The following is a 23,572-nucleotide window of genomic DNA, read 5'->3' on the forward strand; positions in this document are numbered from 1 at the left end:
GTTGTCCTACTGAAAGATGAACTGTCACCCCAGTCTGAGGTCAAGAGCGCTCTGGAGCAGGTTTTCATCCAGGATGTCCCTGTACATTGCTGCAGTCATCTTTCCCTTTATCCTGACTAGTCTCCTAGTTCCTGCCACTGAAAAACATCCCCACAGCATGATGCTGCCACCACCATGCTTCACTGTAGGGATGGTATTGGCCTGGTGATGAGCGGTGCCTGGTTTCCTCCAAATGTGACGCCTGGCATTCACACCAAAGAGTTCAATCTTTGTCTCATCAGACCAGAGAATTTTCTTTCTCATGGTCTGAGAGTCCTTCAGGTGCCTTTTGGCAAACTCCAGGCGGGCTGCCATGTGCCTTTTACTAAGGAGTGGCTTCCGTCTGGCCACTCTACCATACAGGCCTGATTGGTGGATTGCTGCAGAGATGGTTGTCCTTCTGGAAGGTTCTCCTCTCTCCACAGAGGACCTCTGGAGCTCTGACAGAGTGACCATCGGGTTCTTGGTCACCTCCCTGACTAAGGCCCTTCTCCCCCAATTGCTCAGTTTAGATGGCCGACCAGTTCTAGGAAGAGTCCTGGTGGTTTCGAACTTCTTCCACTTATGGATGATGGAGGCCACTGTGCTCATTGGGACCTTCAAAGCAGCAGAAATTTTTCTGTAACCTTCCCCAGATTTGTGCCTTGAGACAATCCTGTCTCGGAGGTTTACAGACAATTCCTTTGACTTCATGCTTGGTTTGTCCTCTGACATGAACTGTCAACTGTGGGACCTTACATAGACAGGTGTGTGCCTTTCCAAATCATGTCCAATCAACTGAATTTACCACAGGTGGACTCCAATTAAGCTGCAGAAACATCTCAAGGATGATCAGGGGAAACAGGATGCACCTGAGCTCAATTTTGAGCTTCATGGCAAAGGCTGTGAATACTTACAGTATGTACATGTGCTTTCTCAATTTTTTTATTTTTAATAAATTTGCAAAACCTCAAGTAAACTTTTTTTCATGTTGTCATTATGGGGTGTTGTGTGTAGAATTCTGAGGAAAAAATGAATTTAATCCATTTTGGAATAAGGCTGTAACATAACAAAATGTGGAAAAAGTGATGTGCTGTGAATACTTTCCGGATGCACTGTATATCTAGTCTTCTTTCTTTAATGCTTAATATTTTTCTGTTCCTGTAAATTCTTGCCAATTGTAACTACTAGGTATGTATGAGCTATAAGTGGTCATTTTTATGCTACTGTATGTACACATTCAACTGACACAAGTCACATTTATACTTGGTATAAAAATGGCAATTCACACTTTGTTTATAATATTCCCATAATATGGTTTGCTTATTGTTCTTTTATGCTTTACATCTGTGAATTTATCATTTGTGTTTTATTAGTAAAAGAGGGAGATACCCCTGTTGACATGGAGACTATAACTTTGGATCCTGAAGCAGAGGCAAGTATGGGTTATGAACACAGACTGAGCTTTTCAGAGGTTGGCCAGTGTATGAGCGATGCTATTAACCATAACTTTGATAATGTGTGATTGAGTGAGTATGGTGGGAAAAAAAGGTACATGAAAGAGGTGAGAACACTACACTTTATGAAAACAAGGGTTGATTTTTTTATAATGCAGTGTCTTCTGTGTATGTTTGGTGAATTCTCTTAAATTAAAAAGATACTATTTTTTTACATTTTGCATGCTCAGTTTTTGTTAAATTGCTATCTATTTTTGGGCACCTATACTAAGTACTAACAAACATTTTTTAAAAATTAGAGCCCAATAGAAAGTAATTTATTATTATAAAATATTATAACCACCAATAAGCTAGTAGTTAGTTAAACAGACAAAAATAACTTCTTACAAAGCAAGTTGTTGACAAACAGTCATTTCCTCAAAAAAAAAAAAAAAAAAAAAAAAACACCGGAAATTGCCTCAGAATGCTATATACTGTAAAGAGGTTGTCACATCTTTATTTTGTAAGAGCCCAGCCAAGGTACAGTAACTGAAAATCTCAAAGCATTACTTTCAGTTATTATTAGTAATTTTGAACAAATGACTAATTTTATTTGTTTTTTCTTTTCACTTTTGAATTAGTTGTTGAGTATACATGATAAATCTGCTCTAGAGCTGGATGATATGTGCTTAAATTGATATTGCAAACATTTTGATTAGAAATGTGATGTTTGATGTTTACAAAACACCTTTATGACTGAAGACTTGTATCTGTTTTGTATAGGCATATACAGTGGATATAGAAAAGAATCGCCCCCTTCGAAATATTCCCCTTTTTTTTGCTTTACAGCCTTAAATGAAAACACACACACAAAATATTTCTTCCCAGCTTTACTTACTCAATGCAACCTATAACATCCAAGTGAAAAATATCACAGCTACAATTCAGAAAAATTAGAAAAAATCAAAAACAAGACATACTGTAAAACAAGTAACACTAATCTTTAGTTGTCTGTTACGTAGATAGATAGATTAGATAGATAGATAGATACTTTATTAATCCCAGGTGGAATTGAAGAGTCGCATAGTGTCTCCTCAGTCTGTCAGTGGAGCAGGACAGTGACAGCAGTCTGTCGCTGAAGCTGCTCCTCTGTCTGGAGATGATACTGTTTAGTGGATGCAGTGGATTCTCCATAATTGATAGGAGCCTGCTGGGCGCCCGTCGCTCCGCCACAGATGTCAAACTGTCCAGCTCCATGCCTACAATAGAGCCTGCCTTCCTCACCAGTTTGTCCAGGCGTGAGGCGTCCTTCTTCTTAATGCTGCCTCCCCAGCACACCACCGCGTAGAAGAGGGCACTCGCCACAACCGTCTGATAGAACATCTGCAGCATCTTATTGCAGATGTTGAAAGATGCTAGCCTTCTAAGTATGTACAGTCTGGCAAAAGTAATAAATGGAAAAGAATGAACTAGAAAGAACCGGTTTTGCCTGTTAATCTTTGTCTAGTTTGATAAATGGTAAAACCATAATGAAAGAGGTATTTTGAAATAAACAGTGCTGGCATTAAATGAAATATAACTTTTGGAAAGTCACATTATAAAGTAAGAACAAAGCCCTTTTAAAATAAAATCTTCAATAATTAAATGTAAGGTAACAACATTGCTGAACCAGAATAAAACTATGACATTTTATTTCAGAATAATTAGGGTATTTTTTTAAAATGAATTACACTCTCCTTTCATGGTTTATTAACAAATTTATATATCACTATTGTTTTTATTATGATTATTTCATAATTATCATTTTATCCATTTCATTTTGGCACATATGGCATTCAAAAATGAAATCTTCCTGCCTGCTGAAGAAAATTTACGAATGGATGGAATTGTTCTTTCTGCATTACACCTGGCAGTGTTCATATAATTCAGATAATTTAACACTGGAGTGCTTTTTGTTGAGGGCATTTGTAGAAAAAGGAAACATTATGCAATTTATCTGAAAACACCATTAGCATTTAATGTTTTGTAATATGCTGTACATGATGGCACATGTCACCTTTGCTGATTAATTTATGACTGCTCCCTTCAATAGTCACTGCAGCTCTTAGCTGAAATTAAAATTTTTGAATGTGTCTTAAATTACTTCACAAATAGAATAAATTAAGTCAAAATTAACATTTCAAATTTCACTTTCCTCAGTCTAAACAAAGTTATGTAATATAAATTAGTATGTAGCACATTTTTTAAAAAGAACTTAACTTCATGTGTTTATGTCAGTTAAAATACTGCCAATCAAACTGGCAATCTCTTCCTCAGTTAACATTTGTTTTGTGCAGCACCTTTTACAGTGAAACCTGTTATTAAAAGGCTTTATTATATACTGTTTTTCAATGAGAAAACTCATTAAAAGCACTCACAGTTCCAGTTAATGATATATTAAAATACCAAAATTTCTTGTTTTAATTAGAAATCCATCTCCTACTTTTAACTACATCAGCAAGTAAAGTGTCTTTTATTTCACATTTTCAGGATGTAGATCTAATTCATTGTCGAATTGGTAAGATAGAAGGCTTGGAAGTGCTAAGAAAAGTTAAAGTAAGTTACCCTTATCACTGTGCTGTTTATGATGTGTTCTATTTCTTTGAGGACAAAAATGAGAATATTTAGTGTATTAAATAACTTTTTATATTCTTAACATTATTCTTAAATATGTTATGTACTTCAGCTGTGTGAAGCATTAGTGGGTCACATAAGTTGGTTTGTGAATGTTTTGTTAGAGCTCAGCTATAAAGAAGCACAAGACTGTGAAAGGGTGCAAAAATGTTCTGAAAAGTCCTTGGAGTTGTCTCATCAAATGTATTTGCTAGACTACAAGTGCAATATGCAAGATAATTTGTTATTCTTAGTTTACATCCGTAAAACTACATTTTTGTTGGGAAAATGTAGACAAAAGTCTCTGTTTTTGTCTTTCGTCCATACAACTTCAGCATTTTTTTTTAATCCCCTGTAAACTGAAGACTTTTGAAAAATGTTCTCAAGAGCCATATACTTGTGAGTTTTTAAAATGCAGATTCTATTCACACACTGATTGACTTGTACCTATTTCGTTAGCTCTTCCCTGATTGGAGTCTGGTCAATTTAAAGTCTCATAACCTAATCAGTTACTCTTCGTGGCAGAAAACTATATTCCAACTTAGTGGACATAAATGAGTTGTTTCCATAGTGCTTGTTGTGTTGCTTACATACATACATATAAAGTGCGTTTCGTAGTTTTTGTGGGCTGCATACACACACAAAAGGTAAATAATACACTACACTCAGTACAATTTTACATTAAATCTCATGGTTAGCAGTGTTTCCATCTCATCATGGATTTTTCCACCGATGCCCGGATGTACATTTTCTGTGGTTTTAGAGTTGGTAGAGATACTTTCAAAAACGAAATTATGGACAGAGGTCATTTTCATTTATAAAATAGCCTAAGTTGCAGAAGTCACACAGAATGGTGAGCAAGAAGACCTTGCAGGATATAAAAATGAAGAAATGCAAAGCAGTATGTGTGATGCTTATCGGTCACTGCATATCAGACAGATAACATCACCACCTTAATGTATGGTAATATTATCAAGTTAAAGAATGCTTGTCAGCACCATGGACTAACAGTCTTCTGAGGACTGCTGGAAAAATAAATGTATCATTGTACATAGAAATATTAGTGAAAACCTACATAGCCCTCTAAGAAAACTGAAACTAATGAACTACTTCAAGAAAACATTGATTCAAAAGTGGAGGAAATTGCTGTCACCAACTTACCCAGTCAGAGTACTAAGCTTAATTCCACCGAAAAGATGTGCCAAGGCCGCAGAAGTGCCGTTGATCACTTTTATCCAATAAGATAGACACTGCTAAAGCATGCAATTAAGCAAGATGAAATGGGTACATTTTGCTCTATTGCAATGTGCTAAATTAATAGACATATTCAAAAAGATTATTGGCTATTGGATCCGCCAGAGGTGGTCTAAGAAATTACTGACTTTGGAGGAAGAATATTAAACTGAAATGTAACCATTTGTTAATTTTTTTTCTTATTTTATATTGTTTTAATTTGGATGTGGCTTTATGAATAAAAAGGCTTACTTGATTAAAATGCACCAATACCATTTTTGGCAGCTGATGGAGTGTTTCACAAAGCTATAGTTGCAACTCGGGCAACTTGTATAACTGAATACAGATCAATTTGTAAGAAGAAATAGTGTTTTATTTGCTTAATCAATTCTAATTATCTGAGAAAGTTTTCTGAAATCTCTTATTTCTCTTTTAGACACTAAGTTTGCGTCAGAATCTAATTAAAAAGATAGAAAACCTTGAACAGCTTAATACACTGAAGGAACTGGACCTTTATGACAATCAGATCAAGAAGACTGAAAATCTCCACACCCTTACAGAGCTGGAGTAAGTAGAATTTATTTAAGCCCAAACCCTGTTAAATAGATTTTTTTTAACCACAGTGGAAGTAGATACTTTGAATATTTTTGAGTAAATATAGATAATCTTGGACAGAAGGTCACAATATTTTTCACTATTTGACTTATGTATATATATATATATATATATATATATATATATATATATTGACTTTTTAAAATATTCTTGTTTTGTTCTTGTCACTGGCATAGAAGCCTAGAAATCTCTTTTAATGTACTTCGGAAGATTGAGAACATTGATGAACTCACCAAACTACGAAAACTATTTCTTTTGAACAATAAGATTAACAGAATTGAGAATGTATCTCATCTCCGGCAGCTAGAGATGCTTGAACTTGGTTCCAACAGAATCCGGGTAAGGATTTTCTCCTCTACCAACTTATTGTCGACATATTAAATCAATGTATATAATGTTTAGCTTGTTTTAGATCATTTTAAAGTAAAAAAAAATGTGTTTTAGGTTTTAAATTTTATTAAATATACTATCTGTAGAAATCATTGACCAACTACAGTGGGGGCATTTTCATTAAATAAATATTTTTTCTGCTCCACCATCATTGCATCATAATATTAGTTCAATCAATTGGTTGTTGTAGAGTGTTGTACAAAAAGGTCCCTCACACAGCCTGTTTTATCTTTGTATTTCTTAGTATGTCCATCCTTTTTATGTTTTCTTATTTATCAAAAATTAGTTAACAATTTAGATGAGTATATTTTGAGAATTCTATTCTGTTGTCTTAGTCTATTGATCACCATGTTTTTAATAACTGTTTAAACATTCTGGAAAATTCTGTTTTGATGTCTTAGTCTAGTGCTCACCATCTTAATGTTTATTATTTCGAAATAGATGTGAAGTCTGCCAATTTTTATAAAATAAAAATACTTTAAAAATGTTTATAGAATAAAAATGTTTATAGAACATAAAAAGCATTAAAAGATTTACTTGCAATATATGATCAGATTGCCAAAATGATGATAAGCAAAAATCTAAATATAGTAATTGAGCAGGATGGAGATTCACAAGATTGATCTTGAGGCTTTAAGAATAAATATTGAATTGTTTAAATGAAAAATAACAATTAATGGGAAAATTAATTTTTTAACCCAGGCCTAGTGCATATATAATAAGCCATTTTAATTTAACAGCTCCTTTAAATTTTTTTTAAAAGTTTTGTGTTACCCATTCAAAAAATAGAAAGTTCTGCATTAAATTATCTATACATATATATATAAAATCCCTATGTGCGTCCAGGTGTCCGTGTGTGAGTGTCTTCTGGTGAAGTGCGCATGTGCGGGGCACGGTGCGATGCGCGATATTACTGTCAGAGAAAGTTAGAGGTGTTTTACGGAAATACAAACCAGTATTAAAGGTACACAATACAGTGACGCATATTACATCCACATACAAGCCAGTATTACTGTCAGAGGAGATTAAAGGCATATTACCGACGCGCACGCCTGTATTACCGCCAGAGAAAATTAAAGGTATATTACGGACGTACAAGCCAGCAGACGTACAAGACGGTATCCTTCAATAAGGGCGCGCACAGGCATCCTTCAATAAGGGCACGCACAAAAAGGCGAGCCTCAAAAGGGTGACCTCAATTGGGCGCAGTGAATAAAGGCGCGCGTAAATAAAGATCTGCACCTTTGTTGCTCTTCACATATTCCAGAGCCATTTGAATTAAATTATCTACGAATGCCTTTATTCGGCACGCTCAATTGAGGTCTCCCTTTTGAAGCTCACCTTTTTGTGCGTGCCCTTATTGAATAGAGCCGTACAAGACAGTATTACTGTCACAGAAAATTAAAGACACACAATACACGGCAGCAGCCCACAAAGAACGGTTAGATAAGCAAGTAAACATCGACAAAAGAAAGGCTAAAAGAAAGAAAAATACGACCAACAAAAAGAATGAGGTCAAAGTCCCTTGCCATTTAATATAGACTGTTCCTACTAATGTTTATGCACTACTGTTCTAGCACCCGTTATTGTAACGGGCTAAATGACTAGTTTTAATCATAATAGTGCATTTTTATTTTCAAATATTGAATGCCAAAATTAAGAGTTCAGTGTTTCAGTTTCACTTTTTTTCATCAGCATTAATGAAAACCATGCTGATATCTTGGGTTTGTAAAATGAAGTACAGCTTTCTCTGTGTACATTCAAAACCTCCTTTTTGCAAGTTTAGTTTTAATTACTGAACAATGCAAAATCTGGGGCTGTAGTCCACTGCCACAAAAACTGCATTTCATAAATAAAAATTTTATATTGTGGGTTTAAATAAACCATTTGTAAATACAATACAAAACTTCTTTATTTAAATATAAAGATCTCAAGTATCTAATGATAATTTAACTTGGTCTGAATTGTTTAAAAAGGTAATGGGCGCTACTAGAGGTGACTGGCAGCAAGTTTATCCATCTTCTTTGTCTACATATTAAAGTATTTTTTATTTGCTTCCTGTTGCAATAGAACCTGCTCCGTACAGGCATAGGACCAACTGAACTGATTCAATCACGGGACATGTAATATAGACATGGAGATGGTCTTTTTAGGAAGAGGAGGCAACCGGTACATGAATGCATTCCTCCTCCGACCATAATCCTGGCATATGTGTGGTCTTAATATACTAAACTGTATGAATTGCATCTAATGCTCGTTTTTAGTGGAAATACAGAGAAACCCTCATAATGGCTTTTATCGAGATGGGGCTCTCTGAGATGATCAGTGATGCAGAGCTCATGAATGATGGCTTTGGGGCATTGGTGAGAGCTGATCAAGTAAGCATCACTACAGTGCAGTCTGCCCATACATAAACGGAAAGAAGCGTATATCAGCAATAGCTTGAAAAATGCTGCGCTTTTTGGACACTGAGCCACTCTCTGTTTCTCTCAGAACATTTTAATTTGCCTCATGAATATTTTGCCTCATGCAGGGTCTACAGTAGTGCCCAGTTTGGGAATTCTCACCACAGACTTGTTGCTACTCTGAAGATCCAGCTTTGGACCTGTAGGCTACCACCTACTAGGAGAATGAGGCTGGACTTTGCCACCTCCAAGATCAGGCTGTTTTTAATGAGTTTGCATGCAGTTTGTGTGAGGAACTTGCAGACTTGGGTGTGACTTCTGATCTTTATGTGATGTGGGAGACCTTCCATGAGAAGACCCTGAAAGTTGCTGAGGGTTGTGTTGGTGCTGCCAGTGTTCCCAGAAGTAGGTGTTTCATCTTGCAGGGCACCATGGAAGTAATTAAGAGGAGTAACTGCGCATAGTTTGATGGCAACTTCAGTCTGTACCGGTACCTCTGAAGGATGACTTTGAGAGCTCTAAGGGCAGATAAGGAGGCATTTGTTAGAGGAATCTGTGAGCAAGTGACACAGCATCTATGGTCCAGTGACCCACGTCCTGCTTTCAGAGGAATCAAAGCATTACGCACATCTGAATCTTTTCCTCGGAGAGTTGCAGTCAGGGCAGGTGCTGGAACGATCCTTACGGATGATGCTGCAATTGTGACCCGCTGAGCTGGCTACTTTGAGCAGCTGTTTAAAGCTGATCCTCTGGCTAGGACTTTGGACATCTCTGGGTCCATGGTTCTTGAGGCTGATCCTTCAATTAGCTGTGAACCACCCAATCTCACTGAGATTGCACAGGTGGTGAACCAGCTGAGAATAGGGAAGGCTGCAGGGATCTGTGGTATCGGGGGTGAAATTCTCCATGGTGGTGGTGAGGCTGTCCTCCTTGTATTGCAAACAGTCTTTGCTTACATTTAGGATATGGGCGTCATCCCAACTGTCCAGAAAACAGTACTTGTAGGGAAGTGTGATTCCTTGGGTTGTGGCAACTACAAGGGCATAACACTGCTCTCGGTACCGGGTAAGGTCCTTGCTAGGGTCATCCTCAATAGGATCCATGATCACTTGCTCACCTACCAGTGACTGGAGCAGTCTGGTTTTATACCTAAGAAGTCTACCATCGACTGCATCCTGGCACTGAAGGTTCTAATGGAGTGCAGATGTGAATATTGGCAGAGCCTCTGCAGCCTTTGTTGATTTTCATAAAGCATTCGACTCAGTTGATTGAGTTGTCCTGTGGGACATCCTGAGACTATGTGGAATCCCCCTGAAGTTGCTGGATATCATGGCCGGCCTGTACACAGGTACTGTGAATGCTGTGCAGAGTGGAGGCAGAACCTCTGTGTTCTTCCCAGTTGATTCTGGGGTTTATCAGGGGTGTGTTCTTCCTCCAACTTTGTTCAGTGCTTGCATGGACTGGGTGCTGGGCAGGGCTGTGAGGCATCTGTTGGTGAAGAAAGATTCACTAATCTTGACTTTGTTGACGATGCTGTAATCTTTGCAGAGTCATTGGAGGCTCTGATTGGGGCAATCAAGAGACTGAACAAAGAGTCTGAGTACCTGGGATTGCGAGTGTCCTGGATAAAAAAACAACATCCAGGCCTTTAATAATCTCTTGGGCACAGCCATTGGCAGTTCGTCTGTCTGCGGACAGAATGTTGATCTTGTTGAGAGGTGTACATAGCTCGGCAGTGACATTCACATCTTCCTATGAAGTTAGTACACAGATTGAGAGAACATGGGGGGGGGGGGTCATGAGGTTGCTAGAAAAGGGTGTGTGGTGCTCCTGATATCTTTGCGAAAGGACAAAGGTACAAGTCTTTAGAGTCCTGGTGGTTCCTGTTTTGCTATATGGTTGTGAGACATGGGCACTATCTGGTGACCTGAGACAAAGACAAGACTCCTTCGGTACTGTGCCTCTTTGGAGAATCCTTGAGTACCGCTGGTTTGACTTTGTATCGAATGAGTGGTTGCTCTTGGAGTCTCAAATGAGGTACAGTAATCCCTCGCTATATCGCGCTTCGCCCTTCGCGGCTTCACTCCATCGCGGATTTTATATGTAAGCATATTTAAATATATATCGCGGATTTTTCGCTGCTTCGCGAGTTTTTGAGGACAATGGGTCTTTTAATTTCTGGTACATGCTTCCTCAGTTGGTTTGCCCAGTTGATTTCATACAAGGGACGCTATTGGCAGATGGCTGAGAAGCTACCCAGCTTACATTTCTCTTTCTCTCTTGCGCTGACTATCTGTGATCCTGACGTAGGGGGTGTGAGCAGGGGGGCTGTTCGCACACCTAGACAATATGGACGCTCCTCTAAAAATGCTGAAAGATTATCTTCACTTTGCTACCTTCTGTGTGCAGCTTTTAAGTATGCTGCACAGTGCTTCGCATACTTAAAAGCTCAAAGGGCACGTATTGATTTTTTTTATCTCTCTCTCTCTCTCTGCTCCTGACGGAGGGGGTGTGAGCTGCCGCCTTCAACAGCTTTGTGCCGCGGTGCTTCGCATACTTAAAAGCAAACAGCCCTATTGATTTATTTGCTCCTTTGAAGAGGAAGATATGTTTGCATTCTTTTAATTGTGAGACTGAACTGTCATCTCTGTCTTGTCATGGAGCACAGTTTAAACTTTTGAAAAAGAGGCAAATGTTTGTTTGCAATGTTTGAATAACGTTCCTGTCGCTCTACAACCTCCTGTGTTTCTGCGCAAATCTGTGACCCAAGCATGACAATATAAAAATAACCATATAAACATGTGGTTTCTACTTCGCGGATTTTCTTATTTCGCGGGTGGCTCTGGAACGCAACCCCTGCGATGGAGGATGGATTACTGTATATAACTTGTATTGTGAGGGAGCATCAGTTACAGCACTATGGCCATGTGGTGCGATTCCGAGAAAATGATCTTGCTCACAGGATCCTTATTTTTAAGGACCTGAGTGGTTGGGCCAGACCAAGGAAATGCTCAAATAACACCTAGCTGCAGCAGATAGATGGTCATTCTTGGGAGGTGGGATTGAACCGGGTGTCTGCCTGGGGTTTGCCAACCAGGATTCCGAGATGTTTTTTTCGTGGGTGCAGCAGCACAACTGTACTAGTGTATGCTCCCTGAACAGATGATTTTCCATTAATGTCTGTTTCTGGTGTACATATTCATCCTAAGGCTAACGCATCTATTGTAAGAGATAATTTATTACTAAATACATTTACATGACAATTCTGTCAATAATGTACTTGTGGCAGTAGCTTTCGGGTAGGAGAAGATGTCCTCAGATGGCCTTCAACTTTTCTCAGATGTTTCAGCCCTGAACCTTCGTGAGTTGGTAGTGATGGCCAATCACTGTCCATCTTCTCCTGGCTCCAGGTCGACTTGTTTTTCCACAGCTTCCACCATCCTCAGGTAGCTGTCTTCCTCTCTTTTCCTGTTTGACCCAGAGCTGTGAATGTTTTTCACACAGACTGTACCTGGAAAACCCCATAGCCAAATTCAACAGGAAATAACCAGTCCTGCCACCCTTTTTCCTTGCATTCTTGAATCAGGTCTTGGTACTTTATTATTTTTGTTTATGGTGACTTTTCTTTCTGATGTCATTGACAACAGTCTTCCTATGAGACTGTTCATTCGATCAGAATAATCTCTTTTGTTTTGTCAGACCATAATATGTCAGGCCTCAGGGTTGTCAGGGCGACCTGTGGGAAAAATAATTATCTTTCCATGTTCACCCTTATCTCACATGATTTTGCCATCTGAAAGAGGCTCTTCTTGGTTTTCTTGGAAGGTGGTGGCTTCTCCCCCCTCACTGATGAACTGAATGGATAACACAGGTCTCCTGTGGGTGTGCCATTTTTTTCTGTCTCTCCTGCTTGAAGATGTCTGCCTGTACTCCAAGGACCTTGTGTGGCACCATCTGTATCTTCCTTGAGTAAGTGCAGTCTTGCACCCTGTCAGTTTGTGCACCAATGTGCCTCTCCTTCCACATAACCTGCAGAGTGAGTCCTACCTCATTCCCCATCTTTACAGGTTTGCTGGTTTTGGAAAAATGTCATACACTGATCGGAGCTGGAAAGAAATGTGAAAAGACTCCAGTCTCCAGAGTTCAGTTCATGTGATCTTTGTCTTTGGTAGGTCCCACATTTTATAAGCTTCTTGTGATCTAAGTTCCTCAACCCTTGACCTTCGCCCTTCCTCCTCCAGGTGTTGGACCTTGGCTTGGATCATGTCTCTTCTCTGTTTTAGGTCCGCTTTCACCCATTGCTGGAAATTGGTGGTTCCGAGTTTTTGTCTCCCTGTGCACAGATTCCCAAAAATATCTTTCAACTTTCTGCCTGCACCATTGATGTGTCGGCCGCCAACTTACCTCTAGACCTAATGGTGACACCGGCACCTCTAACTTGTTAATCATTGAAGTCTCTGCACATCATCACGGACCTACTCTTTGCTACATTGAACTCCTCCACCACTGATGATAGCAGTGGAAGTTGTAACTGACTGGACCTAATTTTTAGCCATACTGTCATGAAGCTTGGTGGAATTCCAGGCCACTAATGGAGCGGTTTGTTCACATGCCTCTCAACTCCTTCCACTGATGTCACAGATGTGTTTTACTACTTCACTAGGCATTTTATTGGGTTTTCTTCAGTTGATACTATGGCATCCCCCTGGATTCAGAGCTAGAACTTGGTTGCACATAGGATTGAGTTGTTATAGTCAGGTCATCCGTAAAGCCTCTAATTGGAGGTCAGCGGATGCCGTACTTCATTCTCAGCCCTCTGGATTCTTTGCCTGCAGTTGTTATAAACAGATTAATTCCCAAGATGAACAAGTTGGGGGAATAGTGCATCCAGTGATAATCGCCTTCTCCAGGTTCTACCACTCGGTTGTTAAATAGCCTGTCTGGTACTGTAACTTAAATCCTGCTCAATAGCTACTGGCTATTCTCTTGATGTAGTGAGGGATATGATAGTGTTCCAAGTCTAACTTGACAAGGTTGTGTGGAATTGATCCATGTGATACATATATTGATTTGGCCAAGGTAGATGACCTTTAAATTTTACTTTGCTTCTTTGGCCTCATAGATCACCTGGTTGAGGACAACTGTGTGTTCCAAACACCCACCCTGATAAGTTTGGGATGCCTCCCTTTTGGATTGATGTATCAAACTTTCTGCCCTTCTCAATCTGCAAAGTTGCTCATGAAGTCTGCTGGTCGGATCTTTTATGCCCTCCTTTTCATTAGTACTTGCACTTTTGAACCACTTATTGAGAGTCTTGTTTTCCTTTCTCATACACAAGATCTCTCTGTCCTTCCTGTACAGCTGTCTTCCAGATATTCTCCTTATTCTCTTATTCTGCATGCTGAAGTGTTCTCATTGAAGATAATTGTTGTCTTGCTGTTGTTTTTCTGTTCAGCTGTACTTGATAATGGGGCTTGTTAATATGATATAAAATCTGTAGTCCCTGTGTTTAGGTACTCCATATTTTGTTCTTGGAGACTTTAATTCTTGTAACCTGAAGACATCTTTAAAAAACTTATATCAATATGTAACTTGCCGAACAAGCAACAATGAAACTTATCTTTTTCTTATGAGACGATTAAGGAGGTCTATAAATCAATAGCCAACCTACACCTAAGCTTCTCTGATTACTGTTCTCTTTACATTCTCCCCCATTCACAAAACATGCTTGGAAAAAGAAAGAGTACTCAAACAGGCACTTAAGCATTGGAGTGAAGATTCTATACAAAGTCTTCACGAATGCTTTCAGTGTAGAGAGTAGGATTTTTTTAAGGATGCAAGAATTCATTTAGATGAACTATGAGAAGTTATTAGAAGCTATGTTACTTTTTGTGAAGTCATTCTTATCCCATCTAAAAGCATAAAGGTCTGACCTAACAACAAACCGTGGGTCAACAAATCTATAATGTCATTATTAGATTAAAAGAAAGGTACTTTTAGACAAGGCAGTACAAATGAGTGCTTCACAGAGGGTTTTAAAACTTTGTGTTAAAACCATCTAATAATTTCCACCCTCGCAAACATATGCAGTTTGTCTGGAAAACATTTGGGATTAAATCACTTAGAGATCTGTACATAGACAACATCTTTGCATCCTACGAACAATTACATTCCAAATTTAATTTTCCAGCAACACATTTCTTTCACTACCTTCAAATTAGAAACTTTGTTAAACAGAACCTGCCCGATTTTCCTCACCTCCCATCTCCCTCTATGTTGGAAAAAATATTGCTCAGTTTCGAGAACTCAGACAGCATTTCTGCAATATATAAAACCATTTTACAGTTCTTTCCTTTCAAAGATCCAAGAGGACAGTGGGAAGAGGATCTCTTCCTCAATATTTCAGAAAAGGCTTGGAAGGTAGCAATGCACAGAATTTCACTTGAGCTCCATATGCGCAAAGCATACAATTATTCAACTCAAAATTATATATCAAGCACATCTGTCATTTAAAATTGTCCAAAATGTTTCCAGGGCAAGATCTAACCTGCGAACGCTGCAAGCAAGTTCCAGCCTCACTGGATCACATGTTTTGGGCCTGTACCAAATTAACATCATTCTGGACCAAAATCTTTAAATGCCTATCAGACAGCCTTGGTGTCACAATCCCTCCTAACCCATTAACAGCTGTGTTTGGTGTACTCCCAGATGGGCTTAAAAGTGGAGAAGGACAAACAAACTGTAATTGCCTTTACTACACTATTGGCACATAGACTTATCTTGCTCTACTGGAAGAATCCTAGCTCTCCTCTTTTAAGTCAGTGGGTAGCTGATGTTATATACTACTTGAAACTGGAAAAAATCAAATTTGCACTTTTTCAAAGCCTGGCAGGATCTAAATAACATTTTAGAATTAACCTTTTAAAGCACTGATGAAGCAGGTTCTCTCCCCTTTTCTATTTCTTCTCCATTTATCTTTATTCATCTATTTACTTATTTTTACTTGTTTTACTCTGCTGGCCATGCTCTCTTTCTCAGGGGGTGGGGGTGGATTTGTTTTCAATCCTATTTTTGTAAAAATTGATCTGTTTGTATGGAATGTTGTGTGATTGTTCTTATTCAATTTTATCCTTATCATTATGGGGATAAAATTGTCCAGTCAAAATTTGAGCTTAGCGTGGTCAGGCATTAAAACCTTAGATGGCCATCATCACACAAAAAATAATAACCATGTAAACATTCCTGTTTTTAACTCCAACTCTTAATTTATCTAATGGGTTTAATTAATACTTCAGATTTGAGCAGTTTAGTTTTACTGAGCAAGTGCAACACTTGACGCAGATGGTTTAAGAAAAGGAACAGAGATTTTTTCTTAAGAGTTTTAGTAATTTTTTAGAATATTGAAAAATAATTAAAAATTAAAAAATAAATTTCTGCAACTGGCTATCTTAGTGGAAGTCTCTTGAAATCTTTTGCAGCGTAGCTCAGCTTCATTATTTTACTTTATTTTTATAGTTGTTATTAGAACAAAAGAATGTTCCAAAACTATGGAAGCAGACTACATTAATTCCAGTAACTAAAAGCAAAAACCTTAAAATTGTAAATGACTTCGTATCAGTGGCTGCGACATCAGCAGTTATGAAATCATTTGAAAAACTTTGAAAAAGGAAGCCAACAGAGAAAAGTCAGGGTTTATTAGAACCATTTCAAATTGCCTACCAGTCTAGTAGAGGGATAGAAGATGCTGTTGTCGCTTTGCTTCATCTCTCCCTTTTTTTTTTTTTTATCAACTTGGAGGGCATCAAGACTTGCATGAGGCTCCTGTTTGTAGACATCAGCTTTTAATACCATCCACTGCCTTCTTACTGTGTGATTTATAAAGATTTTAATTGGGACTTAAGTTTGGTAGGGTGGCTGATTGACTTTTAAGCAGACAAGTTTCATACAATGAAAGTAAGCACCTGTCTTTCTGATATGCAGTCCACAGTGCCCCTCAGTGGTGTTTTCTTTCACTATAGTTTGTACTTTATCTACACTAACAGTTGTTAGAGTAAATTTGAAAACTAGTTGATCTTAAAATTTGCTGATAGATAAATAATTGCATGTCTACTTAATGAGAATGAAACCAGTCATGGTCTAGTGGTAGATGATTTTTTTAACTGGTGTGTTCAGTCTTTTCTCCACCTAAAAGTTACAAAAACTGAGGAACTAGAAGAAGAAGAAACACTATTTGCCCACAAAAAATAATCATTAAAAAGCATGCTGTAGAGATTGTTGACAGTTCTAAATATCTGAGGACAATCCTAGACTCAAAACTGACATCTGACAGGGAAAGCAATACATCTACTGTCTAAGGAAGCCAAGTCTTTTTAGAGTGAGTCCTACGTATGTCAATCTTTTATATATTTTGTATTGCACGTGTGTTTACTTATCTTCTTTTAACCTGGTTTGAAAATCATAATGTCGGCAACAAAAGCACTAAGTCAAATTGTAAAATGGAGCAGTAAAATAACACATTTTCAATAGTCAAATATGATACACCTGCTAAATAAGCAAGTATTATGGAAAGCAGAGTGCATTCTCTCAGACAAGACTTGCTCACCACATTCAATTACAGCTGTTGCTATCAGGTCATAAGTTCAAGGTTCTAATGAAAAAATCATCCAGTTCAAATACTCCTTCATAGCAACTAATATTAATCTTCTAAATAAGTTAGGTTTAAATCATTCCAACAGGGAGACAATGTCAAAGTAATTGATCTGAATGGTACTGATAGTGTACAGTGTTTTACTAGTTAAGTTAGAGTTCTTACTTATTGGGTAATTGCAACATGGCACAAAGAACTGTCATGTTCTCATTACTTTAGCACCGTCTTCTTGACTGACATTTTCTGACACTCTTGTGTGCTTCTTGCAGGATCAACTATACTGTATTCTCTTTAGCTTCCCTTTTGTATGAGGTCAAGCAAGGCATCTTATTTTACTGTTGAGCATCAAGATATGCAGTTAAAACAGTTCATTAAAGAGTAAAGTAGATTTTGAAGTATTGATGCTCCAATATCCTCTCTTTTGCTGATACAGAGTACTTCATCAGCAATATCGGCTGATACCGATTATCTTTATTAAAAAAAAGAAAAAAGAAAAAGATGCTACACTTTTAACAGCACAGATCTTAAAAACCGGCAAAGTCCTATTTTGTAAGACACATAGAATAAGACAATGTTTGTGCAGGTATCGTAACATCACTATTTATTAACATATTAACATTAACACATTTTGTAAAATTAATTAACAGTAAAGCATTTAATTTTAGATGGTTGTTCAACAAATTTTGAATACTGAACATTTCTTAATGGGATTTCTCTCCTTATTTTGCTTTTCAGGTTATAGAGAACATTGACACATTGTCACAACTGGACAGTTTGTTTCTGGGGACCAACAAGATCACCAAGCTTCAGAATTTAGAAGGGCTTCATAACTTGACAATACTTAGTTTACAGGTAAGCATCCTTGATGGTCACAGGAAAGGAAAATGAACACTGAAATCTTACTCAGTTGCAATGTATACAAGAAGTTGCCTAAGTGAGGTTCTATCACTTAGAATATTCATATCTTAAGTAGATGACTCTTATCATACATGTATATGAAATATACAAACAAAGGTATCTCTGACCAGCATATTGGAAAGCACTCTCTATTAATAGGACCTTCACATTTAGACAGCAAGTACCATGCACAAGACGGTGGCATGACAAAAATCTGCAGTAAAAAAGAGATCACAAATGTGCACGGCTAATCTCTCATTCCCCCCCCCCCATGTGGTTTCTTTTCTTCACTGGAAATATGTACATATTTCTATAATAATATAAGTACAATATATTCAATATGTAAAATGAGGAGGGATACTAAACACATAACACAAATGAAGGGGGACCACATACCCAAGTTTTATTTGGTTGTTCTCTCTAGTCCCCACCCTAATGGAGTCCACAACTATGAAAGAAAAAAATAAGTCTGTTTAGGAACATTTTGGTATATCCTAGAATTAAGCCTCATATAAACAATATATATTACAGAATGCAGCTTTGAAGTTTAAAAAGGACACATGTTAATTGCATAAACATCTATTGCCACAAGAGAATTCTAAACATGACATCCTGCTACAAAATGGGTAAGCACATGGCAGACACATTGGAGTGTAAAAATGGTGAGATGGAGCTCTCTTCAGTACAATTTTAATTCCACTCAAACACTTATTTACTTCAGGCCAGCCAACAGCTATACCTGATCAAAGCTGCAACGACAAATTTCATGAAGAAGAGCAAAGTGATGAGGGGGAGAGAGACAGATCATCAGCGGAAGAAGGCGATACACAAATAACACAGAAAATAGTGTGGTGGATCCAGATGAAAACTGTAATAACTAGAGAGAGATGAACAATACAGCATGTTATTGAAAACGACAACGTCAGTGACACATCCCAATTTACTAGTGCTGACATTGCTAACTTAGCAGCCTTGCTTAGTTCTAACACTCAAGAAAGCAACTCTCCTGTTCCTCACAGTGTCTAAAATCAGAAGCAAAGTTATTATAGTTTTGCGTTTTTATGTTAGTTTTTATTTCTGTATTTTTCCTGACCTAACTTGGAAATTCAGTTTAGTTTTAGTTTTCCTTAATCGTGTAATTTTAGTTTTAATTTAGTTTTTTTTTTCACAAAAACATTTGTGAAAAACATTAGATAGATAGATCTTTATTGTCATTGTCACTTTTACAAAGGAACAACGAAATTGAAGATATATATAATATTGGTTTCGGTTTTAGTAATTATGGTGTGGTTAAAGAACTACTATGGAGTTTAGTTTTGAGTCACAATCGGACAGAACTGTACACTTCACGAGTTTGGATATAATGTGAGTTTAATGTTAGTGGATGCCCACTACACTACATGGTTTACGATCTATCTGGTTTTGTTTTTGTCTGATAAAAACAAGCATAATCAAGATCAGATACTGCATATGAACAATTTTATACAATTTTATAATCATTTAAAATATTTTCTATGTCATTTGTGCTGAACAAATGTGTGCTGACTGTTGGTACCTTTCATCTTTTGTTGTCCAGAATAGGCCAATTTGTAATGAAATTTAGGTGAATTTTAAGGTTTGAGGGTTTTTTTCTCTTAATGCCTACAGCACACAACATATCTCGCTCCAAGACAATGTGCTTACAATTAATGCCTTCAATAGTGTATTCAAAAATTCCCATATTGTTCTTTATTTTCTGCCAGCCATATTGATCTCTGATTCCTACTCAGGCACATACAATTTATAGACAGAATTTTGCAACCTGCAAGCCTGAAAAGATATCAAAATTCAGAAAATGGATTCTACTGTGTTCTGACAGGTGTGATCAAGGTCTTAGGCTTGAATCAGTTTGCAGACCCCACTTGGAACTATTGAGGGAAACAAAAGAAAAACAAGCATGTAATAGAAAGGGTAGCGGCAGTGAGACTTGAATAGTACATGTATAAGAACCGTAAACCCTTAATGAGCAGAGTAAGAGTAGGTAATAGGAGTATGGACAGCCACAAAATGGCAGAGAAAGCATCAGAAATTAGGAACATTATATACATTTTCTAAACCTGCATATCCAGAGCAAGATCACAGGAAACCTGAAGCCTATCCCAGCAGCTTTGGATGCAAGGCAGGACAAATCCCTGGTATGCAATATGTATGATATGGCTGATGTTAAGAACAAAAACAATATCATATTTCAACTATCCATTTTGAGAAAGATAGAAAAATTGTAGAAAGGGGGACAAATATTTTAACGCATAATTCTGTTACTGGATTATTTTCACAATATCAGGTATTTTGATCTTTGAATGTAAAATAAAAAAGATAATAAATACAGAATGAAAACAAAAAGACATTAGTATGTTCAGTTTTTCACCAGTAGGCAGACTCTCTTCACCTACCTACCTGTAGTTCAGTAGAGACTTTGCCAACTCAGGAATTTTACAAGGTTTGTATCGGCTTTGTTGTTAAACTACCTTTTTAAAGCAATAGTGATTGGTCTGCAAAAATATGATGACCTTGTATGTTGACCATCAGTCTCTTGAACAGTGCCATTTTATTTTTGACTTACTGTCAACAAAATGCAGACACCTGAGAAATAAACTGAAACGTTATTCACTTGTGATGTTTCTGTCGATACGGTAAAGGTTTTGTTGACCAGCACATTCTGACTTCAGGTGTTTGAATTATCCATATTACTAACCGAGAATGCTAAACCGGATGATGGACGCAGGCACATCCGGCCATAGGCCGTAGCTGCAAAAAGACGTACTGCGCCGGCGCAACAAACAGTCCGCGAGAGTCGGCTGAGGACCCGAGAAAGGCGGACAAAAGAGGGCGACAGAAGCGGATGAGGGTCCGCGAGAGACGCAGGCGCAAAAAGAGTCCGACAGGAGCACAGAAAACAGGAGTGAGCACATACAGAAAGGAGTCACAAAAATGAGGCTCAACAAGCACCAAAATAAGGAAAAAAAACATTAGAGTACTCAAACGAGGGGAAAGCACGAAACACATTGCACACGAAACTAAACACACCACAAAAAAAAGAACAGACGAGCGCACAATAGCAAGGCACGACCATACCCCCGCCACCCTACAGGCACGGGACGGGACGGGACACACACCAAGAGGGGGATTCAACAAGCCCATGGAAGACCAAAAAAAAAAGAACACAAAACCACCCCACAGACCCTACAAGCAAGGGACGGGACACACACAAAGAGGGGGAGAGAGGCGGATGAGGGGCCGCGAGAGACGCAGGCGCAAAAAGAGTCCGACAAGAGCACAGAAAACAGGAGTGAGCACTTACAGAAAGGAGTCACAAAAATGAGGCTCAACAAGCACCAAAATAAGGAAAAGGCACATAAAAGAGTACTCAAACGAGGGGAAAGCACGAAACACATTGCACACGAAACTAAACACACCAAAAAAAAAGAACAGACGAGCGCATAATAGCAAGGCACGACCATACCCCCCCCCCACCCTACAGGCACGGGACGGGACGGGACACACACCAAGAGGGGGATTCAACAAGCCCATGGAAGACCAAAAAAAAGAACACAAAACCACCCCACAGACCCTACAAGGAACGGAGACGTGAACAACGCGCAAATGAACTGACAGAAAAAAAAAAGCAAGACGCGAAAAGCGCAAAGCTCAAATGACCGACATACAAAAACGGACAAGGCTCGATACAAACAATGCATGCCGTAGACTGAAACGGACTTTGCGCAAAGCCGAGGCGAATAAAAAAAAAGAAAAAAATAGCGCGTCACAAATAATGGACATGCAACAAAAAGGCAAGCAACCGCAAAGAGCAAAACATGCCCGTCGCGGTCATCAACGCCACGCACCTGTTAAACGCTTACGACAATTGGCTGAAAACGCCTTCAATAAGGAATCCACTATTGAGGAAAATTCATTGAGATTAATGAATGTCATTTGCAATCATTGTCATTCACTTAACTTCACAGAAGAAACAACTGGCAATACAAATAATGAATTTACACGTTGTTGTCAAAAAGGTCAGATTACACTGCCTCCTTTACATTCATATCCTGAATATCTAAAGAAGCTTCTAACTAACGATGTGCCTGAAAGTAAAAACTTTATGAACTGTATTAGATCCTACAATAGTTCATTTGCTTTTGCATCTACCGGAGTAAATATCAGGCCACCAAAAGGCAATGGCCCATACTGCTTTCGCATATGTGGACAAATATTGCATCGCATTGGAACAGTGCACCCTGAAACAAATCAACAACGCAAATATGCACAAATCTACATCCTAGATCCGGATGAGGCGATCTATCAACGCATGAACCTTCCTGAAAACAAACAATGCACAGAGCTTATAATGAGAAACGTCACTCATGTCATAAACAATCACCCATTAGCTAAGTCTATAAAAATGCTACATGAAGTTGAAAAGGAGGCAAATACAAAAGCAAATGCAGAAGGTATAGCAGCAACTACAATTGCTTTGGTCTTGATAAAGGACAAAGAACAAGATCCAAGACGATACAATCTGCCCGTCGTTAATGAAGTGGCAATTGTCTTTCAAAGTAAAGACGGTGAGCCTCCATTTCACAGAGATATTGTTCTACATTTACGTCCTGATAAAAACAACACACCTACATTCAAACGCATAGACATTTGCTTTCCGCTTCTTGATACTTTAACATACCCCATATTATTTCCAACTGGACAGGAAGGATTGGCTCTTATGCTCCTTGGGTATACATTGGAAAACTTCCATTTACCAAATGTTCCAGATTCCTTACCGGATATAAATTACACACCTATTGATCTACAACAAGAAGAACGAATTGCACAAACTATGCTTTCCTCTTTAAATGAATTACAATCTGATGCTTTTCAACAAATTATTCATGCCACGGAGGACAACAGCCCTATACCCAAATGCTTCTTTCTTGACGGCCCTGGAGGAAGCGGAAAAACATACCTTTATGAAACACTTATACATTTCTTTGCTGCAAGACAACAGATGATTATCGCATCTGCTACAACCGGAGTGGCAGCAAATCTGTTAATAAATGGTCGTACATGTCACTCAATATTCAAAATACCGGTCCCAATCACAGAGACATCAGTATCCACTATGAACATTCACAGTAGCAATGCCCGAGACATCTGTCTTGCAAAACTGATAATTATTGATGAATGTACAATGGCATCCAGTCACTTACTCAACACCATTGATAAACTTCTACAAACGTTGATGAATA

General features: G+C 38.2%; 1 protein-coding gene across 1 annotated transcript in view; it reads left to right on the forward strand.

Annotated features, from left to right (window-relative positions):
- Nucleotides 1-23,572, forward strand: part of ppp1r7 (protein phosphatase 1, regulatory (inhibitor) subunit 7) — a 58,783-nt gene that overhangs the window by 9,299 nt on the left and 25,912 nt on the right. The window contains exons 3-7 of the mRNA XM_028825693.2: nucleotides 1,395-1,453; nucleotides 3,984-4,049; nucleotides 5,776-5,906; nucleotides 6,131-6,293; nucleotides 18,132-18,248. Coding sequence (XP_028681526.1) covers nucleotides 1,395-1,453; nucleotides 3,984-4,049; nucleotides 5,776-5,906; nucleotides 6,131-6,293; nucleotides 18,132-18,248 — 536 coding nt within the window. The remainder of the gene's footprint in view (nucleotides 1-1,394; nucleotides 1,454-3,983; nucleotides 4,050-5,775; nucleotides 5,907-6,130; nucleotides 6,294-18,131; nucleotides 18,249-23,572) is intronic.

The sequence above is a fragment of the Erpetoichthys calabaricus genome, chromosome 2 (assembly GCF_900747795.2).
Source record: "Erpetoichthys calabaricus chromosome 2, fErpCal1.3, whole genome shotgun sequence".
NCBI classification, from domain to species: domain Eukaryota; kingdom Metazoa; phylum Chordata; class Cladistia; order Polypteriformes; family Polypteridae; genus Erpetoichthys; species Erpetoichthys calabaricus.